Raw genomic sequence first — 16,424 nt, 5'->3', positions numbered from 1 at the left:
GCAGTCGTTCAAACATCACTCAACATTGTTTGAAAAACAATCTATATGCATAGCTAATGTGTAAAATGTATGCAATTCTAGACACTTGGCTAGAAAACTATTTGCAATCAAACACCACAATTACAATGCAAAAAAATTAATCAAATTATAGTTCAATAAAGAGAGCAGATATTACTTTTACATGTGAAAATTAAAACTATCACATCTCTCTGGATTAATACTATATAAAACGTGTTATTCGAACCTAAAGACAATATGTGCACAAGATAAGGCAATACAGAAATCTAATAGCAACGAGAAGCAAACACAATAGGTTGCTGATTTATTTGAGCTACAGCAAAACTTGTGCAATTACATAACAATGTATTTGTACTGTAGATACTAAACTAGCAGGGTAACATGAACAGTGCCAACAACACAGGATTTCCATTTTTAAAGAAGACAAAGGGCAAAGAAAACATGTCGACACACATTACAGTAAGAATTATACAGGCCAAGCTTGACATTTTCTGGTTAGAGTTGTGAAAGCATATGCATGTGTCCTTGAAGCAGAACTCCACACCAATTCTCTTCTTTGAGCCTGGATCTTTGTGGCTCCTGTATTAAAATATCTTCATTCATTTAAATGGAACGAACAGAAGAAATGGTTTTATACAGTCTGAAATGTCTGATGCACACTCATATTTTTTTACATTACCTTTGTATGAAAGGAATGATTTCTGCTGGAAACAGATTAAGGAACAAAAAACTCAACACAAGGTGCTTTTGACAAGAATACAGCTACACTTTAACAGGTATTAAAATTCATTACTTCATGAAAGTTTTCACTCTCTTCCCAGCACCCACTTCAGAATGAATGCTTTTCAGTCCACGCTTTCACTAGCATTACCTGCCAAAAGGTTAAGAATAGACATGAAACAATCTAACCGGATTTAAGGAAAAGGAAAGAATAAATTCATTGTTATTTACATTCAGATGAAACATGTACATCCCTAAACCTACTCGTGGGAGGTCCTTTACAAAGGCTCGAAACTGAATTCAAACGTGTCCAAGTTCAGTTGCTCAGTAAAAGAACCCGGAAGGGGGGAGAAAGACATGGCTTCCTCAGATTCCAGAGGGTTTCCCTCAGACTCCAGAGGGTTTGCCTCAGACTCCAGAGGGATCCGCTGTGTTACAAGAGGGCTTTCCTCCAATTCCAGAGGGATTGCCTGCAATTCAAGAGTGTTTCCCTCAGATTCCAGAGGGATCCCCTGTGTTACAAGAGGGCTTTCCTCAGGTTCCAGAGGGATTGCCTGCAATTCAAGAGTGTTTCCCTCAGATTCCAGAGGGATCCCCTGTGTTACAAGAGGGCTTTCCTCAGGTTCCAGAGGGATTGCCTGCAATTCAAGACGGCTTTCCTCAGATTCCATAGGGATTGCTTGCAATTCAAGAGTGTTTCCCTCAGATTCCAGAGGGATTGCTTGCAATTCAAGAGGGTTTCCCTCAGATTCCAGAGGGACTTCCTGCGATTTAAATAGGCTTTCCTCAGACTCCAGAGGGATTGCCTCAGAATCTAGAGGGATCCCCTGTGTTACAAGAGGGCTTTCCTCAGGTTCCAGAGGGATTGCCTGTGATTTAAGAGGGCTTTCCTCAGATTCCATAGGGATTGCTTGCAATTCAAGAGTGTTTCCCTCATATTCCATAGGGATTGCTTGCAATTCAAGAGTGTTTTCCTCAGATTCCAGAGGGACTTCCTGTGATTTAAAAAGGCTTTCCTCGGATTCCAGAGGGATTTCCTGCGATTCAAGAGGGCTTTCCTCACACTCCAGAGGGATTTTCTGTGATTCAAGAGGGATTCCTTGAGATTCCAAAGTGTTTCCCTCAGATTCCACAGGGCTTTCCTTTAGGTCATTATTTGTTTGGATAATATCCCCACTATGAACTTCCATCAGTACTTCATCCACCTCAGAGATGTCCAAGTTAGCATCCTCAGATGCTTGTTGAACTTTTGAGTCATCGTTCTTAGGAACTTCTTCACTCTTTGCAACTTCTAGTTCTTGCTTTTTGGGAGTTTCCTGACACTTTGCAACTTCCAAGTTCTGGTTCTTGCAGGGTTCTTTGACCAGATCAGCACTGCCATCAGGTTTTCCTTTGCTGCTGGTTTCATTCCTTTCAGGGGCCTTCTTACTGCTCGAGTCATTGTTCGGAGATTTAAAGCCAGATTCTTGTTTGCCGCCAAGATTAGCACTACCAGAACTTTTCACAGTGGTGCTGCCACTGTAGAAAATGTCAAACAAATCTTTTGCTTTTCCTGCTGCAAGAGTCTTAGGCTTTAAAGTTTTTGGGGAAGGGTCTTTAGCATTGGAAGAAAGCTGAGGAGGAGGACGAAGCACTACAGTGAGCTTCTGCTCCTCTTCGGGCACTCCAGGAGCAGCCACATCAGACTCGAGAGTAACAACACATTCATTGGAAACGGGTTTTATCTGGGTGGTTTTTACAGGTTGTGATGCTGCAGTGGATGATGAAAGTGGAGCAGAAACCTTGAACATATCTACAGGTTCAGAAGAGGGGCCTTGTTGTTTTTTTAATTGCACCTCTTCACCACTAAATGCCTTGAAGATGAGGTCTGCTGACAAAGCTGGTTTTTGAGTCTGTCGTCCTATTACAGGTCCAGAAGATTCGTTAGCAGTAGGTGGTTTATTAGGCAGCATTGGTTTATTCTGCACACCAGTGAAGGACTTTCTAATAACCAAAGGAGCAGCCGGAGAAGGCAAGTTAGGACTACTTTTATTTTCGTTGTAAGCTAGCCATTCATTGGAGGGTGGGAGCACAGACTTTCCTGACAATTTGATTGCAATAGACTTCGCCGCTGCCACAGATTTGGTAAACGGGTCTCTGTCATCATCATCTACCGTCGACGCACTTTCTTCTTCTTCTTTTATGAATTGTGCGGCTATTCTCTCAGCCTCCTTCTCTAGTGCTGTCTTCTGCGGCTTTTTCAAACTGAACTTTCCAAAGCCGGACCGAGCAGCACCTTCCTCGTTCTTCTTGCGAAGTTTAGCCAGCAAGGCCGGGCTTGGCCCACATAAGACTTTGGGGGGCTCACTGGGTTTCTCCGGCTCAGCTTTTGCGTCTTTAGCATTGGGCTTTCCGGTGCTTTCCTTGTCATCTTTGCAAAACCCAGCTTTGCCCTTCTGGTCCTTCTTTCCGTACTTTCCGTTACTTTCCTCCCCTTCCTCCCATTTTGATTTTGGCCATTTCACCCACTCCTCATCTTTGTATTTTGACTTTTTCTCCTCAACCTCCCGAGAGTATTTGTACTTCACATCTTCTTCTCTGCCGTACCTTGGCTTCTCCTCTTCTCTACTGTATCGGTCTCTATCGTCATCCTTTCTGAAGCGATTTCTGTCGTCCTCTTCCCGATATCTATACCGTTCATCATCCTTGTTTTTGTATCTGTCCTCTTCGTACCTACATCTTTCCACTTCTTCCTTCCTGTACTTGTATGTGTATTCATCTTCTTTCTTAAATCGGTGTCTTTCGTCTTCCTCTTTTTTATATTTTGTTCTCTCTTCCTCTTCGTTTTTTAACTTAATTCTCTCATCATCCTCTATGTATTTCTGTTTATATACATCATCTTTCAGGTATTTCAATCGCTCCTCTTTGAGTTTGTTCTCATCTTTTAAACTCTTGTAATCCTCATCCTTGCTGTAATGTGATTTTCCCTCCTCTTCTACACCTTTTTTCCCACCCTTTTTGGAGTGTTTAGGTTTCTTCACATTTTCTTGATCATCATCATCACCACCACCACCACCACGTTTTCGTTTATGCTCTGAATTCTTTTGGCTTTCCAATCCAGCCTGACGATCCAGATTTCTCCTTTGTTCATAGAGGGGATTCTCATACATTTTTGCCTGTTAAAGAAATCAACACAAATGAGGCCAATCACATCTTGATAAAAAAATATATATATTTCATATTAACTCAGTAAAGCAACACTTTTTTCCTCGAACCAACTTTATTTTTCTTATCCTATAACCTCACACCTAGTGTCCTGTCAGGATAGTCTCACATAACATTTTTTTTTCCTCTCTGGATACTGTAAAAGACAGAATGCACTTAAAGATGATATGATATAGATCGCCTCAATGGATATTTGGAGAGGTTCACTGACATCTATTTAGCAAATGTGCAGCGTGATAGCAAATTTAACCTTGAGGTAAAATAACTTACCTAACCATCTGAAAAAGCTGGACCAATTAATGTCCAAAAAAACCACTTAAATTACAAAAATACTGTAATGCAAAAACAATTTAATACAAAAACTGAAGAGACCCTAAACAAAAGCAATGTAATCCTTAAACTAAGATCAATTTAATAATATTTACCTTGTATTTCTCATTGTGCGCATGAGTGGTAACATGGGCTTCAGCACAAATGGGATCGCCAAAGAACTCTTCACATAGCTGGCAGAAGAACCCCCTTACAGGGATCAAAAACTCAGAACCTGGAAGAGAACAGGCAGCAAGAAATCAATCAATCTACCTAAAAAATTACACACTTTTAGTACATACCCAGAAGGGATAGAAATCATAAGGAATTTAAAAATTTTGGATCAGATTCTGGTATTGTAATAAGACTTTTCAGTAAGCCACCTACCTATAGTTGCAAACTAAATACTAAAAACGTTAAAATATGAAAAACAAGTCAATAATCTCAAGATTTGGCAGCAAAGATTCAAGAGTGGCACAGAATTTGAGTTTGAAATCAGCCAACGCAATAACATTTCAATTAGGGCTGTGTATTGGCAAACGCCTCCCGATACGATACATATCACGATAGATGGGTCACGATACAATAAATTGCTATGTATTTCGATACGATACGATACACATTTGCGATATATTGCAATACTTTAAATAGAGAATGTAAAAAGTAGAGCTAGAAATACAACATGCTGTCCACCACCTGGGGTTTTCTGTAAGGATAAGTGTAAAAACATCCCTTACCTCTGCAGAGTGGCCATGATGTGCGACGCATGGACCTTTAGATCAGAGGTTTGGGTTCTCAAACTGTGGGTCGCGCCCCTCAAGTGGGTAGCACAGGGGAATAAGGTGGCTCATGCAAGTCACTTGGCTGTTGTGGTGCATTACACAGGGCTTGACATTAAGCATTGTCATGTGGTTGTCCTTCGGACAAGTAAATTTGACATTCACTTGTCTGAGTACAAAAATTACTTGTCCAAAGATAAAAAAAAAGATATTTGTAGCGAGGAAGGCGGGACGAGAGCCGTGGGGCAGGAAGGCGGGGCCGGTGCCGTGAGTGATAATGAGTATCAGCTGTACGCGCACCGGTCCCGCATGCCTCACGGGGAGCTAGGGAGCATAAGAGGACGAGCGACGGGACTGCCGAGGAGAGAGGACCGGGCCCGGAAATGTGAAGTTTTATTTATGTTTGTGTGGCCACCTCACGGTCGACTGCCGGCCTTTTACTTCCGTGTTATTGTTTGTTTATTTTTGATTAAAGTTTATTGTTTAAATGTTCGCCGGTTCCCGCCTCCTTCCTTCCCTACATTGAACTTAGTTACAATATTTAATTTGAATTATAATATAATATAATCAATATAATTGTTTCGGATTTAGATTGGTCACGTTTGCTTCTAAGCATTTTAACTAGTGTCCGCTTTGGCCGCCTGAATTTGGTTATAGGCCTACTCTCCGTGACTGCTATAATCAGGGGTGCACATAAGTTTTTCTATCTAGTTCTCAAGAGAGCACCTGGAGATTTGGTTTGGTGCTCACATTGCACATAGTGTGACAAATTATATTTACCTATTAAAAATAAAAGTAAAAAAGTAGTTACTTTTTAATGAACAATAAACAAAATAATAAAGTGGGATAATACTATATTTATATTACTTTTAAGTACACTTAAAATACAATGATAATGTAGTTCTTCTTGTTTTTCTTTTTACATTAGTAAATATTAATTTTCAACACCAATTTTGAAACCTAAAACGACAACCTTTTTGGTTTTTGGCAGGTTGCTGGGAAGTGCACTTGCGAACGCACATGGAGACTTGCGGTGCAGAGCTAGGATCGAGTATAGCATAGAGAAACACAAGCTGCGTGCAAGGGTCAAGTTTAAACAGCTTGTCTTTTTAGAAAGTTTAAGAGAAGCAGTGTTTTGGTAGACGTGCAGCGCAGTGCAGTTCCAGACATTCACAGAGGCTGTGCATGCCGCGTGCTTCTCTAGTAACGAAAGCCATACCAATAGTCCATTTTTCATCAATTACACCCAGGACCCGTTTAACACCGGGAACAAACGAGATATCAGTAGATTTGGCAGCATTCAGTACAAACGGAAATCTTATCCAGTATTACATTCAGTCGGTCTAAAACAGTGATTGTGCATCAAAAGGTTTCAACCATGTCAGTACGCAAATGAGCGTTCTAAACTTATTTACAGACCGCATTTTTTATTTTGGTCACGCGCCACTTATGTGCATCCCTGGCTATAAAACAAAGGCAAGCAGTAATTATTATTAGTGTTAAGGCTGTAAATTAACTTTTTTTGCACATAGCACTGGTGCTAGAAAGGTTTAAAGTTTGGTAGCACAGGCAGAAATGAGCAAGTGTAGTTCATTATGAATAGACAGATAACTGACAAAAGACATTAATGTTACATACAGATGGATAAATTAGGGCCATATCATTTTTAGATTACCTAAATTTGTTTGAATATTTCTAAGTTCTGTGTTTTTCCTTTGTTACTATACAATAGTGGTATATTTGTCCACATAAATTACTGTAGGTTACTATAGTATTTACTATAGTAAACTGCAGTAAAATTCCTACTATATTGTTTTTGAACTTTACTATAGTATACAGTGTTTATCAATTCACTACAAGGGCACTACAATTTTCAATAGTACACTACAGTATTTTTTTGTCTGTGTTCAATTTAACGGGACTTTTATTTTGACGGATCTTTGGGAAGACGCTTGTTTGCAGATAGCTTCACTCAAACAGTAAAACGCTCGTAAAATAAACTCTCAGAGCAACTCTGGAGATGAAGTTCATGTGTTCATGTCCTCATACAGTGCAGACGCAGATAAATACTCGACCATCACTCGTGTTGTATGTTAAACTGTGCACATAATTCACTCAGACACGCAGAACAGCCAGATGACATTTAAATAACAGGATTCAGCTCCGCTTGGACTCAGTGCGGTGCGCCATTGATTATTGTCACACACAAACAAGCACAACCACGACAAACATGCAGCTCTGTCTAATACATATATTCTTATTATTCTACATATATGTCGCACTGTTATTTTCTTCAAGTTACTTGTCCGGTCGGGCAAGTAAAATTCTCTCTCACTTGCCCATACAAAACATTCACTTGTCCCGGACAAGCGTTAATGTCGAGCCCTGATTACAGTTAAAACACTGAACATGGGCAGTATAAACCCCTGCTTCATCCGTGCTGTAAATGCGCTGGTGTCACATCCGTGAAAGCACAATAAATGTCATTGTTACTTTTCTTAATAAACTATTTGTCTAATGCACTGCAGTAGCCAAGTGACTTGTGTCATGACTTGCGAAGCTTACAAACAGCATTATTTTATATAACTCATTCCCCCGTGACTTATTTTGAAAACCAGAGCACACCCACACATCAGCTCTGAGAGCTCCAAGCGCTCTTATATTTTTCGCCATGCTCACTTCCACTTACTTTTGGCCGAATGTATATGAATTGTATGTAAAAATTATCGACAGTAGAGGTATAACTATCGATACACTATTGAAAAATATATATATTGCGATAGTTACATGCATAGATATTTTTCACAGCCCTAATTTCAATACAGACATTTCAGAGGCCGTTTTCAAAACAACGCTTTCAACTAAATACGGAAAACTTTTTATGCGTTTTGGCATTTTGTTTACATAATTATGTTTTGCGAGACTGAAAACACAAGCGTTTTTATGAAAACAAGGCTGTTATCATCTGTGTAAACTACGAAAATGAAACTTATTGAAAACGCTGACGTCATGCACACAAGTATTCATGCGCGAGTACACACAAAACAACAATTGTAGCATACAGGAGTGTGTGTGTTTGTGCCACATATTTATTAATGTTTCTCAAGCCAAGTGTAGATTTTGCCTTAAAACTGGGTATGGATATGTGCGCAGATGCGTAATGTTTCTGTTTCAAAGTAACATCGCCGACTAGTGGCCTGGCATGCATAATACAGTGTTTTTAGTCATTTCGTGGATCCGTGTAAACGCAGATCGTTTTGACAACGTTGTCTTATGCATGTAAAACTCAGAAACATAGTTTTCAGTTTTTCATCATGTAAAGGTTGCTTGAGCAACACATTACAAAATCTAATGCTAAATTAATCAGTGTATTCTATGCATTGCATAACACCACATGCAATACTGAGATTTACCCTTGGCTGGCTTTGATGTCTTCTCTCCTCCTCGATGTTTCTTGTCACTCTCCGATTTTGCCCAAGGTCTGTCATAGGGATCTAGAGTCTGCAGGGTTAGGAGAGGAAATCAATGAATAGTTAAAACAAAAACGCAACAGACAGATATAAAGCACTATTACAAGAAATACCTTAAGCACACACCTTTCTATGTATTTTGTTGTGTAAATGCGTGAAAAAGTCAAACAGTGAACCACTGGTGAGATTGCAGTTTTTACACCAGTGGTTTCCTGCGTCGTAGTATTCAAATTGTTCAGCAGCAGTGTCCAGAGAACGGCTTTTCGACGGAGGTGACGACTTGACTTTTTCAGGAGACGCTCCTGATTTTGATGCGACAACCTAGATTGGTTAAGGAAGAATACCAAATAATACATTAGGTGAAAGCAAAGGGGAAAGAGCAAAATCTGTTGAGGTTGAATGAATGAGCAAAAGCTTTTATATAATAATCAACAAAAAAATTAAATCCTAATTCCCAATCATTAAAGTTTATTATAGCAGACTTACCTTTGTAAAACAGTCCATCTGTTTCCAGTCGTGGAGAAGTTACCCATGGGTTTACTACTTGAATTGACTGATATAAAATGTTTGATTTGGAAAAGTCAATTCAAACCAAAATTTGAAATGCCTTTTATATCCAGTTTAAACTGAATGAATACATTATTTATTAAAACAAAATCATGATTGGTATGATTATAAAAAAGTACAAATATACACGTTTGTGTTGCATCTCTTTCTATCTTCAAGCTAAATACTAAGTAACAACTTAACTATGTTTGTCCTCAGCACAAAAATAGAAAGATTTAAAAAATATATTTGTTTTTAAGATATTTAAGATTTTTGACTGGAGTATTTTTTTTAGATGCATCATATCAGTAGTAACCAAGTTATCTAAACGCAACACAGAAATACTGTAATACTGTATTACAAAAATTTTGACCTAACAAAAAAATAAGGTCCTGTCATTCATCTTATATGTAGGAATACTGACATTAATCGTATTAATCAAAATTTGTTGTGTATTTTAAAAAGACGTCAATATGATCAATGATGAAAACAACTGGTTGACACATTGTCATAATTTGGTAAAGGAAAAAAGTTAGTTGTTAGTTTATGATATTTAACCAAAGATAATAGATATTACCAACATGGGCGATATGCAGTCCTCGCGAAACTCTACACAGAGTCTTTGAGGCGTTTGTAAACCTGTGTGCATGAGCTGGTGCTTAAGTGACTTCAGTTTAAAGCGTCTTTTTGTTTTATATATTTATTAATTCAGTGATGCATCACCTTTTAAATTTGATTAATTCAGTGAAGCATCACTAAACTCCGCCCTCTCACAGTAAGATGTGGGTAATATCAGTCATTTTAAGCATTCACAAATCTATACTTCGATTTTTTACTGAAAACTAGACCATCCAGGTACTTTTATAAAGGAATATTTTGGATACTATTTAGAAAGGATATTATGCAAATTGGGACACAGGGTAAATCTTGTAAAGTGTTATCCTATAGTTGAATAGCACTTTACAAGAGGGAACAGTCGTGGCCAAAAGTATTGGCAGTGGTTTAAAAGCTGTGTTTTGCAAAGTTTCTGCTTAAGCTGTTGTGGTGTTTATTCACATAGTTTAAAGATTATTATGCAGAGTGATCTGATGCATTATAAATAATTGCAAAAAAAGCAACTCCCCGGATGTCAATCCCATATAGAGATCCTGTGGTCAAACCTCAAAAAGCGAGTGGAGAAATCAGTCAGGATTTGGCCCAGAAGCTAATATCCAGCAACTTAAGATATCCAGTACACCATAAAAACATCTACAAATACAGAAGCTGCAGATTTTGCAAAACACAAAATGTATGTCACTGCCAATACTTTTGGCCACAACTGTATATATAGAAACAATACAGAGTTCAAACAGATCTAATGTGATTTTTAAAAAAATCAGAATCACAATCAAGAATTACACTCAAAATAATGTTAAGAATGGCAATGGAATCCTTTATTTAAAAATAATGCCTGCCAAATGCATTTAACTTTATACCTTTCCTGTGACTTCATGAGCAACTCTACCTTTACCTTATTATGCGATGTGCTGGCCACCGATTTCTCTGGGCTTCTGGTTGACTCCTTCCTACTCCGAGAGGTCGGCTGCACGTGATCCCCAGAATTCTTGGACTCTTTGTAATCTATACCAAGGATAAGCGCTACTTTGACAAGCTCTTCGTGTTTTTTATCCGACTCTCTCTGTTCAGCTCTTAGTTTGGAGATTTGGACCATCGTATCTTCCTGAAGCCGACCGAGGTCTATAAGAACAGGGTCCTTGTGTCCGTCCTTCTCTCTCCGCTTCTTCCTAAGCAGCTCTCCTATACGAACAAAACAAACCGTCACAGGGTAATACAGACATTCTCACGTTGCCTTTTTGATTCAGAGGGAAATACCTTGCTGCTTTCTCAATGTCTCCACCTCTTTCAGTAGGTTTTCTTTTTTCTGCTTTCGTATTATGTTTTCCTCATTTAGCTTGTCAAGTTCTTCAATGACCTAAGAAATCATTTTATTGGGGGATTACATTTCTTTATTAGTAAATAAGGCTTTAACTTTGTAAGTGAAGTGACGGTTATTAAGGTGTTCTTCACCCAATACGTCAACCAGTCTGACTTTTGGAATTACCTTTTGTTTTTGGCTGGCAGTGTTCTTGGCTTCTAAAGCTTTCCTCTGACTCCCACTGGCCACAGCATCCAATTTAGAAGGTACTGAAAGGACAAATCACAGCAAAGTTGCTTGACCGTGATGTGTGAAGTTAAAAGACATTACCAGCTGCTTAACTAACTAACCTTTTTTATCGGCGCCTTTTCCCTCACTCGCTCCCGTTTCAATCACTTTAAGAAACGGCCTCTCTAATTTCGGAGGGCCGTAGGGATCCATAGGACCATGAGGAGGAACAGGCATACCTGGAGGTGGATACATTGGCCATCGCGGAGGCATGTACGGAATGTAATTGCCATACGGATCGTAACCGTGTGGAGGGTATTCGGGTGGCATTACCCCCTGTGGGCCTGGCGGAGGGTACGGAGGCATCGGGTGTGGCGGGAGGCCGGGGGGTCGTGGAGGAAACGGCTGCGTCACGGGACCCACAGGGGGTGTAGTCGGCCACGCGCTTTGCGTAACGCTGGGTCGACTCTCATTCTTGCTCTGGCTTTGTGACCGTGAAGATCTCTGCTCTGGTGAAACTGGCTTCTTCCAATTGCGACTTGAGCTGCGGTCGTAGCTTCTACTGCGGCTCCTGCTGGAGCTTCTGCTGCCACTGCTGCTGCTGCTGTAACTCCTGCTGCGGCTCTTGTGCTTTCTATCAGACTGCCGGAGAGTGGGGGTCTTCTGCACGGGGGCTTTGCCGTGGAGACGCTCCTGTGTCCTAACCGCCATCTTGCTGATCTCAGCCACGCCCAAGTCCAGACCGATTGTCTTTAGTAAATCCTGTATCTTCTCATACTCCTCCACTTCCTTTCTCACCTTGTCATCCTGAGGCCCAACACCAGGAGGGAAGTCAAGTTGTTCCTCGACCTCAGGTGTGGCCGAAGAATGACGCCTGTCAGGCTGACTGTTCTCGCTCACGTCATCTTTTTCGGCACGACCAAAAGCATCACGTTCTCCTCTGTGAACATCATGAGACTGTGGGAATCCCATGTTCGGGAAGCTGGAATCGGCGCGTTTCACCTGGTTGTCCTGATCCACTTCTTCATCACCGTAGAGAAATTTCTCTTCATCTTCAATTTCAGTAAGATTCTTCTTTACATTTTGTGGTTGGGACACCGCCTCTCCTATCATTCCGAGGATCTCGCTTAGCTCCTGTTTTCCTTTCTCATGAGGGAGCAAGTTGCTTCCACCTTCTTTGGCTGACTGGATTTTGCCAAGAAGCTGTTCAAGAGCACCGCTGTCTGTACTTTTTCCAAGCATGGAGGCTATCAAGTCTGGATCTATCGTTTTGGTCAGTGCGCAGAGAATTTGTTCGGCCTCGTGTGAAAGACCACCCTCTGGGTTTCCTCGAGGAGAATCACTATTCTGGAACGCATAAGATGATATGCAACAACAATAGTCAGATTGCTTACATTTTTTGGGGGGAATCATTGTACAATTAGCTTGCTCACATTCATTCTTAGCATATTAAAGGGCTAGTTCACCCAAAATTCTGTCATCATTTATTCACACTCAAAACTTCAAAACTCTTTGTTCTGTGGAACACAAAAGAAGTTATTTTGAGAAATGTCTCAAGTGGTTTTGTGTTCATACAATGGAAGTCAATCCCTGTTGAAAAAAGCAGCATATGCTGGTTTGGTATGTTTTGATGCTGGTTTAAGCTGGTCATGTGCTGGTTTAAACTGGTCCTTAGCTGGTCATGTGCTGGTTTAAACTGGTCCTTAGCTGGTCATTTGCTGGTTTAAACTGGTCATGTGCTGGTCACACCAGCATCAAAACATACCTAACACAGCATATGCTGTTTTTTTCAACAGGGGGGTCAATGTTGTTTGGTTACCAACATTTTTCAAAAAAACTTCTTTCGTGTTCTGCAGAAGAAAGTCAGTCATACAGGTTTGAAATGACAAGGATTAAATAAATAATGGAAGAATTTCCATTAATCTCCTAACACATAAAAGATCATTACCTGTGCAACCATGGGAGAATCCGTCTCGGAGGAATCCACCCTTTTCTTCAAAATCGACTTTGCAGGCTTTACAAGCGTATCCTGAATTTCCTTGCGTCGCCGAGCCTTCTTCAACTCACTGAAGTCCTCTTTTTCTGCACCCGGCCTGGTTCTCTTGTTGGAGTAGCTGTGGCGACTCCTACTTGAGCGATTGCTGCCGTTGCTGCTACTACTGCCACTGCTAGCACTGCGACTGACGCTGCGGCTCCTGCCTCTGCTCCGCCCCCTGCTCCTAGCTCTACTCTGTCTGCGACTGCGGCTTCCACTTCTGCTGCGACTTCTGCTCCGACTTTTACTGTAGCTCCTCCCACGAGGTCTGCTCTTGCTACGCCCTCGACTCTTCGCCCGTTCAGGACTCCTGCCGCGACTATAGCTGCGACTTCTGCTCCATGGCCGACTTTTGCTCCGTGGCCGACTTTTGCTCCGTGGATAACCAGGACTGCGGCTCCGCCCCCTGCTCCTGCCACGACTAACACTGCGTCGTCTTGAGCCCCTATCGCTTTGGCCGTCATAGCTTGACCTCCGTGGGGAATAATAGGGCTTGTTGTAGTGCGGATCTCCAGCACCGTAATCACTGTTGAAAGAAAACATCACAAACAGCACTTGATATAAAAGAGTGAGCACATTTGTATTGGCCGGCCCGAGTGTGCTCCCTGAACATGTCTTTTGGGCTCAAGCTTTGAGTGCTATGAGATCATGTTATTTATAGCTGGATTTTTACATTTACATGTTTATAATAGTATCTGATAATATTTTGTGATCTTGTTTATTATTATGATGCATATTTTAAATGTTTAGACTGCATCATGACATCAGTCAGTTAATAGTTAATATGCATATAATAATTAATAGTCTTTGTTTTTAACTTTTTTAGTAAGGAAGGAGCTCTTAACCATTGAAATATTTCAAATAATGTTTTGTTTGAAGCTTGATCAAATGTAAATGGGTAGTTCACAAATATACTGTAAATGTGTCCTATAGTGTGTCCCCAAAAATCTAACAATGAAGATAAATCTCTTTTATAATTCTCTATTTTATATTATAGATATAAACATGAATAATATAAAATAATATATTATAAACGGTTTTATTTCTACATTTTTGTGACACCATAGGACACATGTACAGTATAATTGTCGATTACGGTTTAATTTTTGTTTTGAAATGTGACAAATGTAAAGTAAAACAATAAAGTAAAAGTTTGGCTTGCACTGGTTTTAAACATCAAATATTTTGTGCGCAACCCCTGTGGAAACATTTGCTGGAGAAAATGGCTTAGACCACCAATATACATCCTGAAGACCACCAACACACAAAATTTACACAGCTTATCTACATGCCCTAAATGCAACGCAAAGGACGTAGATGCCACATGTTGTGAAATTTGCTGCAATCCACTTTGACGTAGGCATTTCTTAACAGAGACACCCAGCTATAACGAAACTCAATTTTCTCGAAATAACGTTGATAAATGTATTATAATAATAACAAAAACAAAAAAAGGGCAACATACCTTATTGACCAAGCTTAACGGATATAATGGGTCCCTATATATATTTGTATATTGGCTGTGTGAAGTTTCTTACCGAACATAGGGAGCTTCTGGTCCAGTATGGCCCGGTGGATGCCCGGTCAGCTCATTTCCTACAGTTATGACCAGACTGTGGTCAACAGGGAGTCCACCACGAGGAGGCGATGGGCTGTACCTCTGTTTAGAAAAAGGAGTGCATAACTACCTTGTGCACAGAACAATAGAAATGGACAAACACACACACACACACACACACACACACACACACACACACTTTACCTAGTATACCACATTGGTCTGATTTGCAAGAGCTATGTATGCACTATGCATAGACTCAAAGTCCGAGCATCTGCTCATTGCCATTAAAAAATGACTTTGTTGGTACCATAGTACAGTTATGTTGTTAGAGGGTAGTACCATAGTATTTGCATAATACCATGTCTGACAAATCACGTTACTGTGATGAATGTGTCGCAGTGTTTTGTTACCCCATGCTCTCTCGTAGATCGGCCTCCTCCTCTATAGTCACGAGGCGCATCTCTCGCACCGGGCGATGAATATCTCCTCCGCGGAGAAGGACGCCGGTAGGGATCGGGTGGTCCGTGATATCCGCGGTCGGGCCCAGGATGCGGATCGAAACCACGAGACGGCGGAGGATGATAGCCGCCTCTGTGCGGCCTACCACCGCGATACATAACGACGCTAAAGCGCTCACTCTCTATAGGTAGTAAATCGTTTTTATCCGACCGCAACACTTTACTGCAACGGAAAAATATGCCAGCAAAAACAGTCGTAAAATAATCTTAAATACAATACACCGCATTCATAACTCAATCTCAAAACAGACAACTCTTTGCTATGTTAGCTTTCAGCGCCGCCATTGGTCCACACTCGGAGGATGTGACGTCAGACGGAGTCAGCCCAATCAAACGCATCGACACAGCATCAGGTCGAAACAGTTTGACGAGAGATGTAATAAAAAAAATGTAAAAACAAAATAATTATTACAAATAAATAAAATAAAAACGTTTGCAACATCATTAAAATGCTCTCTCATTTACTTGTAAATCGCCTTGGATAAAAGTGTCTGATAAATTAATACCGTTCATTTAAACACTGAAATCAACAGCATTTGAGAATTTATGGAAAAATAAAAAGATGAAATTAAGTATGTAAACTGATGTTAAACTATAAACTGAGTTGGGTATAAAAATAAAGAAGAAAGATGAAATAAAACAGAAGCCTAGATTAGTGCCTGGTTTCACAGACAATTGCTAGTCCTAGATTGAAATGCAAATTTGAGCTGTTTTAACTGAAAATAACTTGCACTGACTTATCTTAAAATAGATCAGTGCCATTGCTTTGTCTCAAGACGCACAGCAGTAATGTTTTTACTGAGACATTTTTGATTAAATCTGCTTAAATATACTTATTTAACTAAAGCCAGTCTGTCTGTGAAACCGGGCCTAACGGTGCAGACATCATATGTTTAATACCCAGGGTGTTGGTGAAATGTATGAAATGTTACATTTTTAAATTTACATTTAATTTATCATGTGAGGATGTGTACATTAGTCTTCAATGCAGTAAAGAATCTCGCAGACAAAGGTTCCAGGTGTCAAGGAGTTTTATTGCTTTTTATTTGTTGACTTTATTGCTTGAGCCAACAAAGTAGTGAGACACTCCGAAGATTGTCTGACAATACAGCATTTTACAT

At 40.1% G+C, this 16,424-nt stretch overlaps 1 protein-coding gene across 6 annotated transcripts; it reads right to left on the bottom strand.

Annotated features, from left to right (window-relative positions):
• Positions 1-285: 285 nt before the first annotated feature.
• znf318 (zinc finger protein 318) lies at positions 286-15,613 on the bottom strand. 6 transcript variants are annotated; one of them, XR_008963577.1, is made up of 13 exons: positions 15,196-15,613; positions 14,763-14,884; positions 13,138-13,750; positions 11,312-12,536; positions 11,148-11,230; positions 10,919-11,018; positions 10,557-10,843; positions 8,627-8,821; positions 8,444-8,531; positions 4,368-4,486; positions 812-3,893; positions 698-722; positions 286-597 (listed from the first exon to the last, which is right to left on the bottom strand). XR_008963577.1 is itself a non-coding variant. In XM_057342578.1 (12 exons), exons 1-11 carry the CDS (start codon positions 15,400-15,402, stop codon positions 1,017-1,019), a joined length of 5,916 nt encoding a protein of 1,971 aa, XP_057198561.1. In that variant the 5' UTR covers positions 15,403-15,613; the 3' UTR covers positions 286-889; positions 1,003-1,016. The 6 variants fall into 6 exon arrangements, 2 of the variants coding, with proteins under 2 accessions (XP_057198561.1, XP_057198560.1); XR_008963579.1 differs by having other exon boundaries at positions 698-719; XR_008963580.1 differs by having other exon boundaries at positions 286-722; positions 812-889; positions 1,003-3,893.
• Positions 15,614-16,424: the final 811 nt, after the last annotated feature.

This window comes from Triplophysa rosa, linkage group LG9, assembly GCF_024868665.1.
Source record: "Triplophysa rosa linkage group LG9, Trosa_1v2, whole genome shotgun sequence".
Lineage (NCBI taxonomy): Eukaryota > Metazoa > Chordata > Actinopteri > Cypriniformes > Nemacheilidae > Triplophysa > Triplophysa rosa.
The sequence above is the reverse complement of the archived record's forward strand: the minus strand, read 5'-3'. Positions and strand labels throughout refer to the sequence as shown.

Excerpts from the sequence above, each read along its gene's own strand:
- znf318 (XM_057342577.1), bottom strand. The coding sequence starts at position 15,402 with ATGTATCGCGGTGGTAGGCCGCACAGAGGCGGCTATCATCCTCCGCCG. Across the intron at positions 13,751-14,762 it reads CCAGAAGCTCCCTATGTTCG|TGATTACGGTGCTGGAGATC; the intron begins GTAAGAAACTTC and ends TTCTTTCAACAG. Across the intron at positions 11,019-11,147 it reads CTGCCAGCCAAAAACAAAAG|GTCATTGAAGAACTTGACAA; the intron begins GTAATTCCAAAA and ends ATGATTTCTTAG.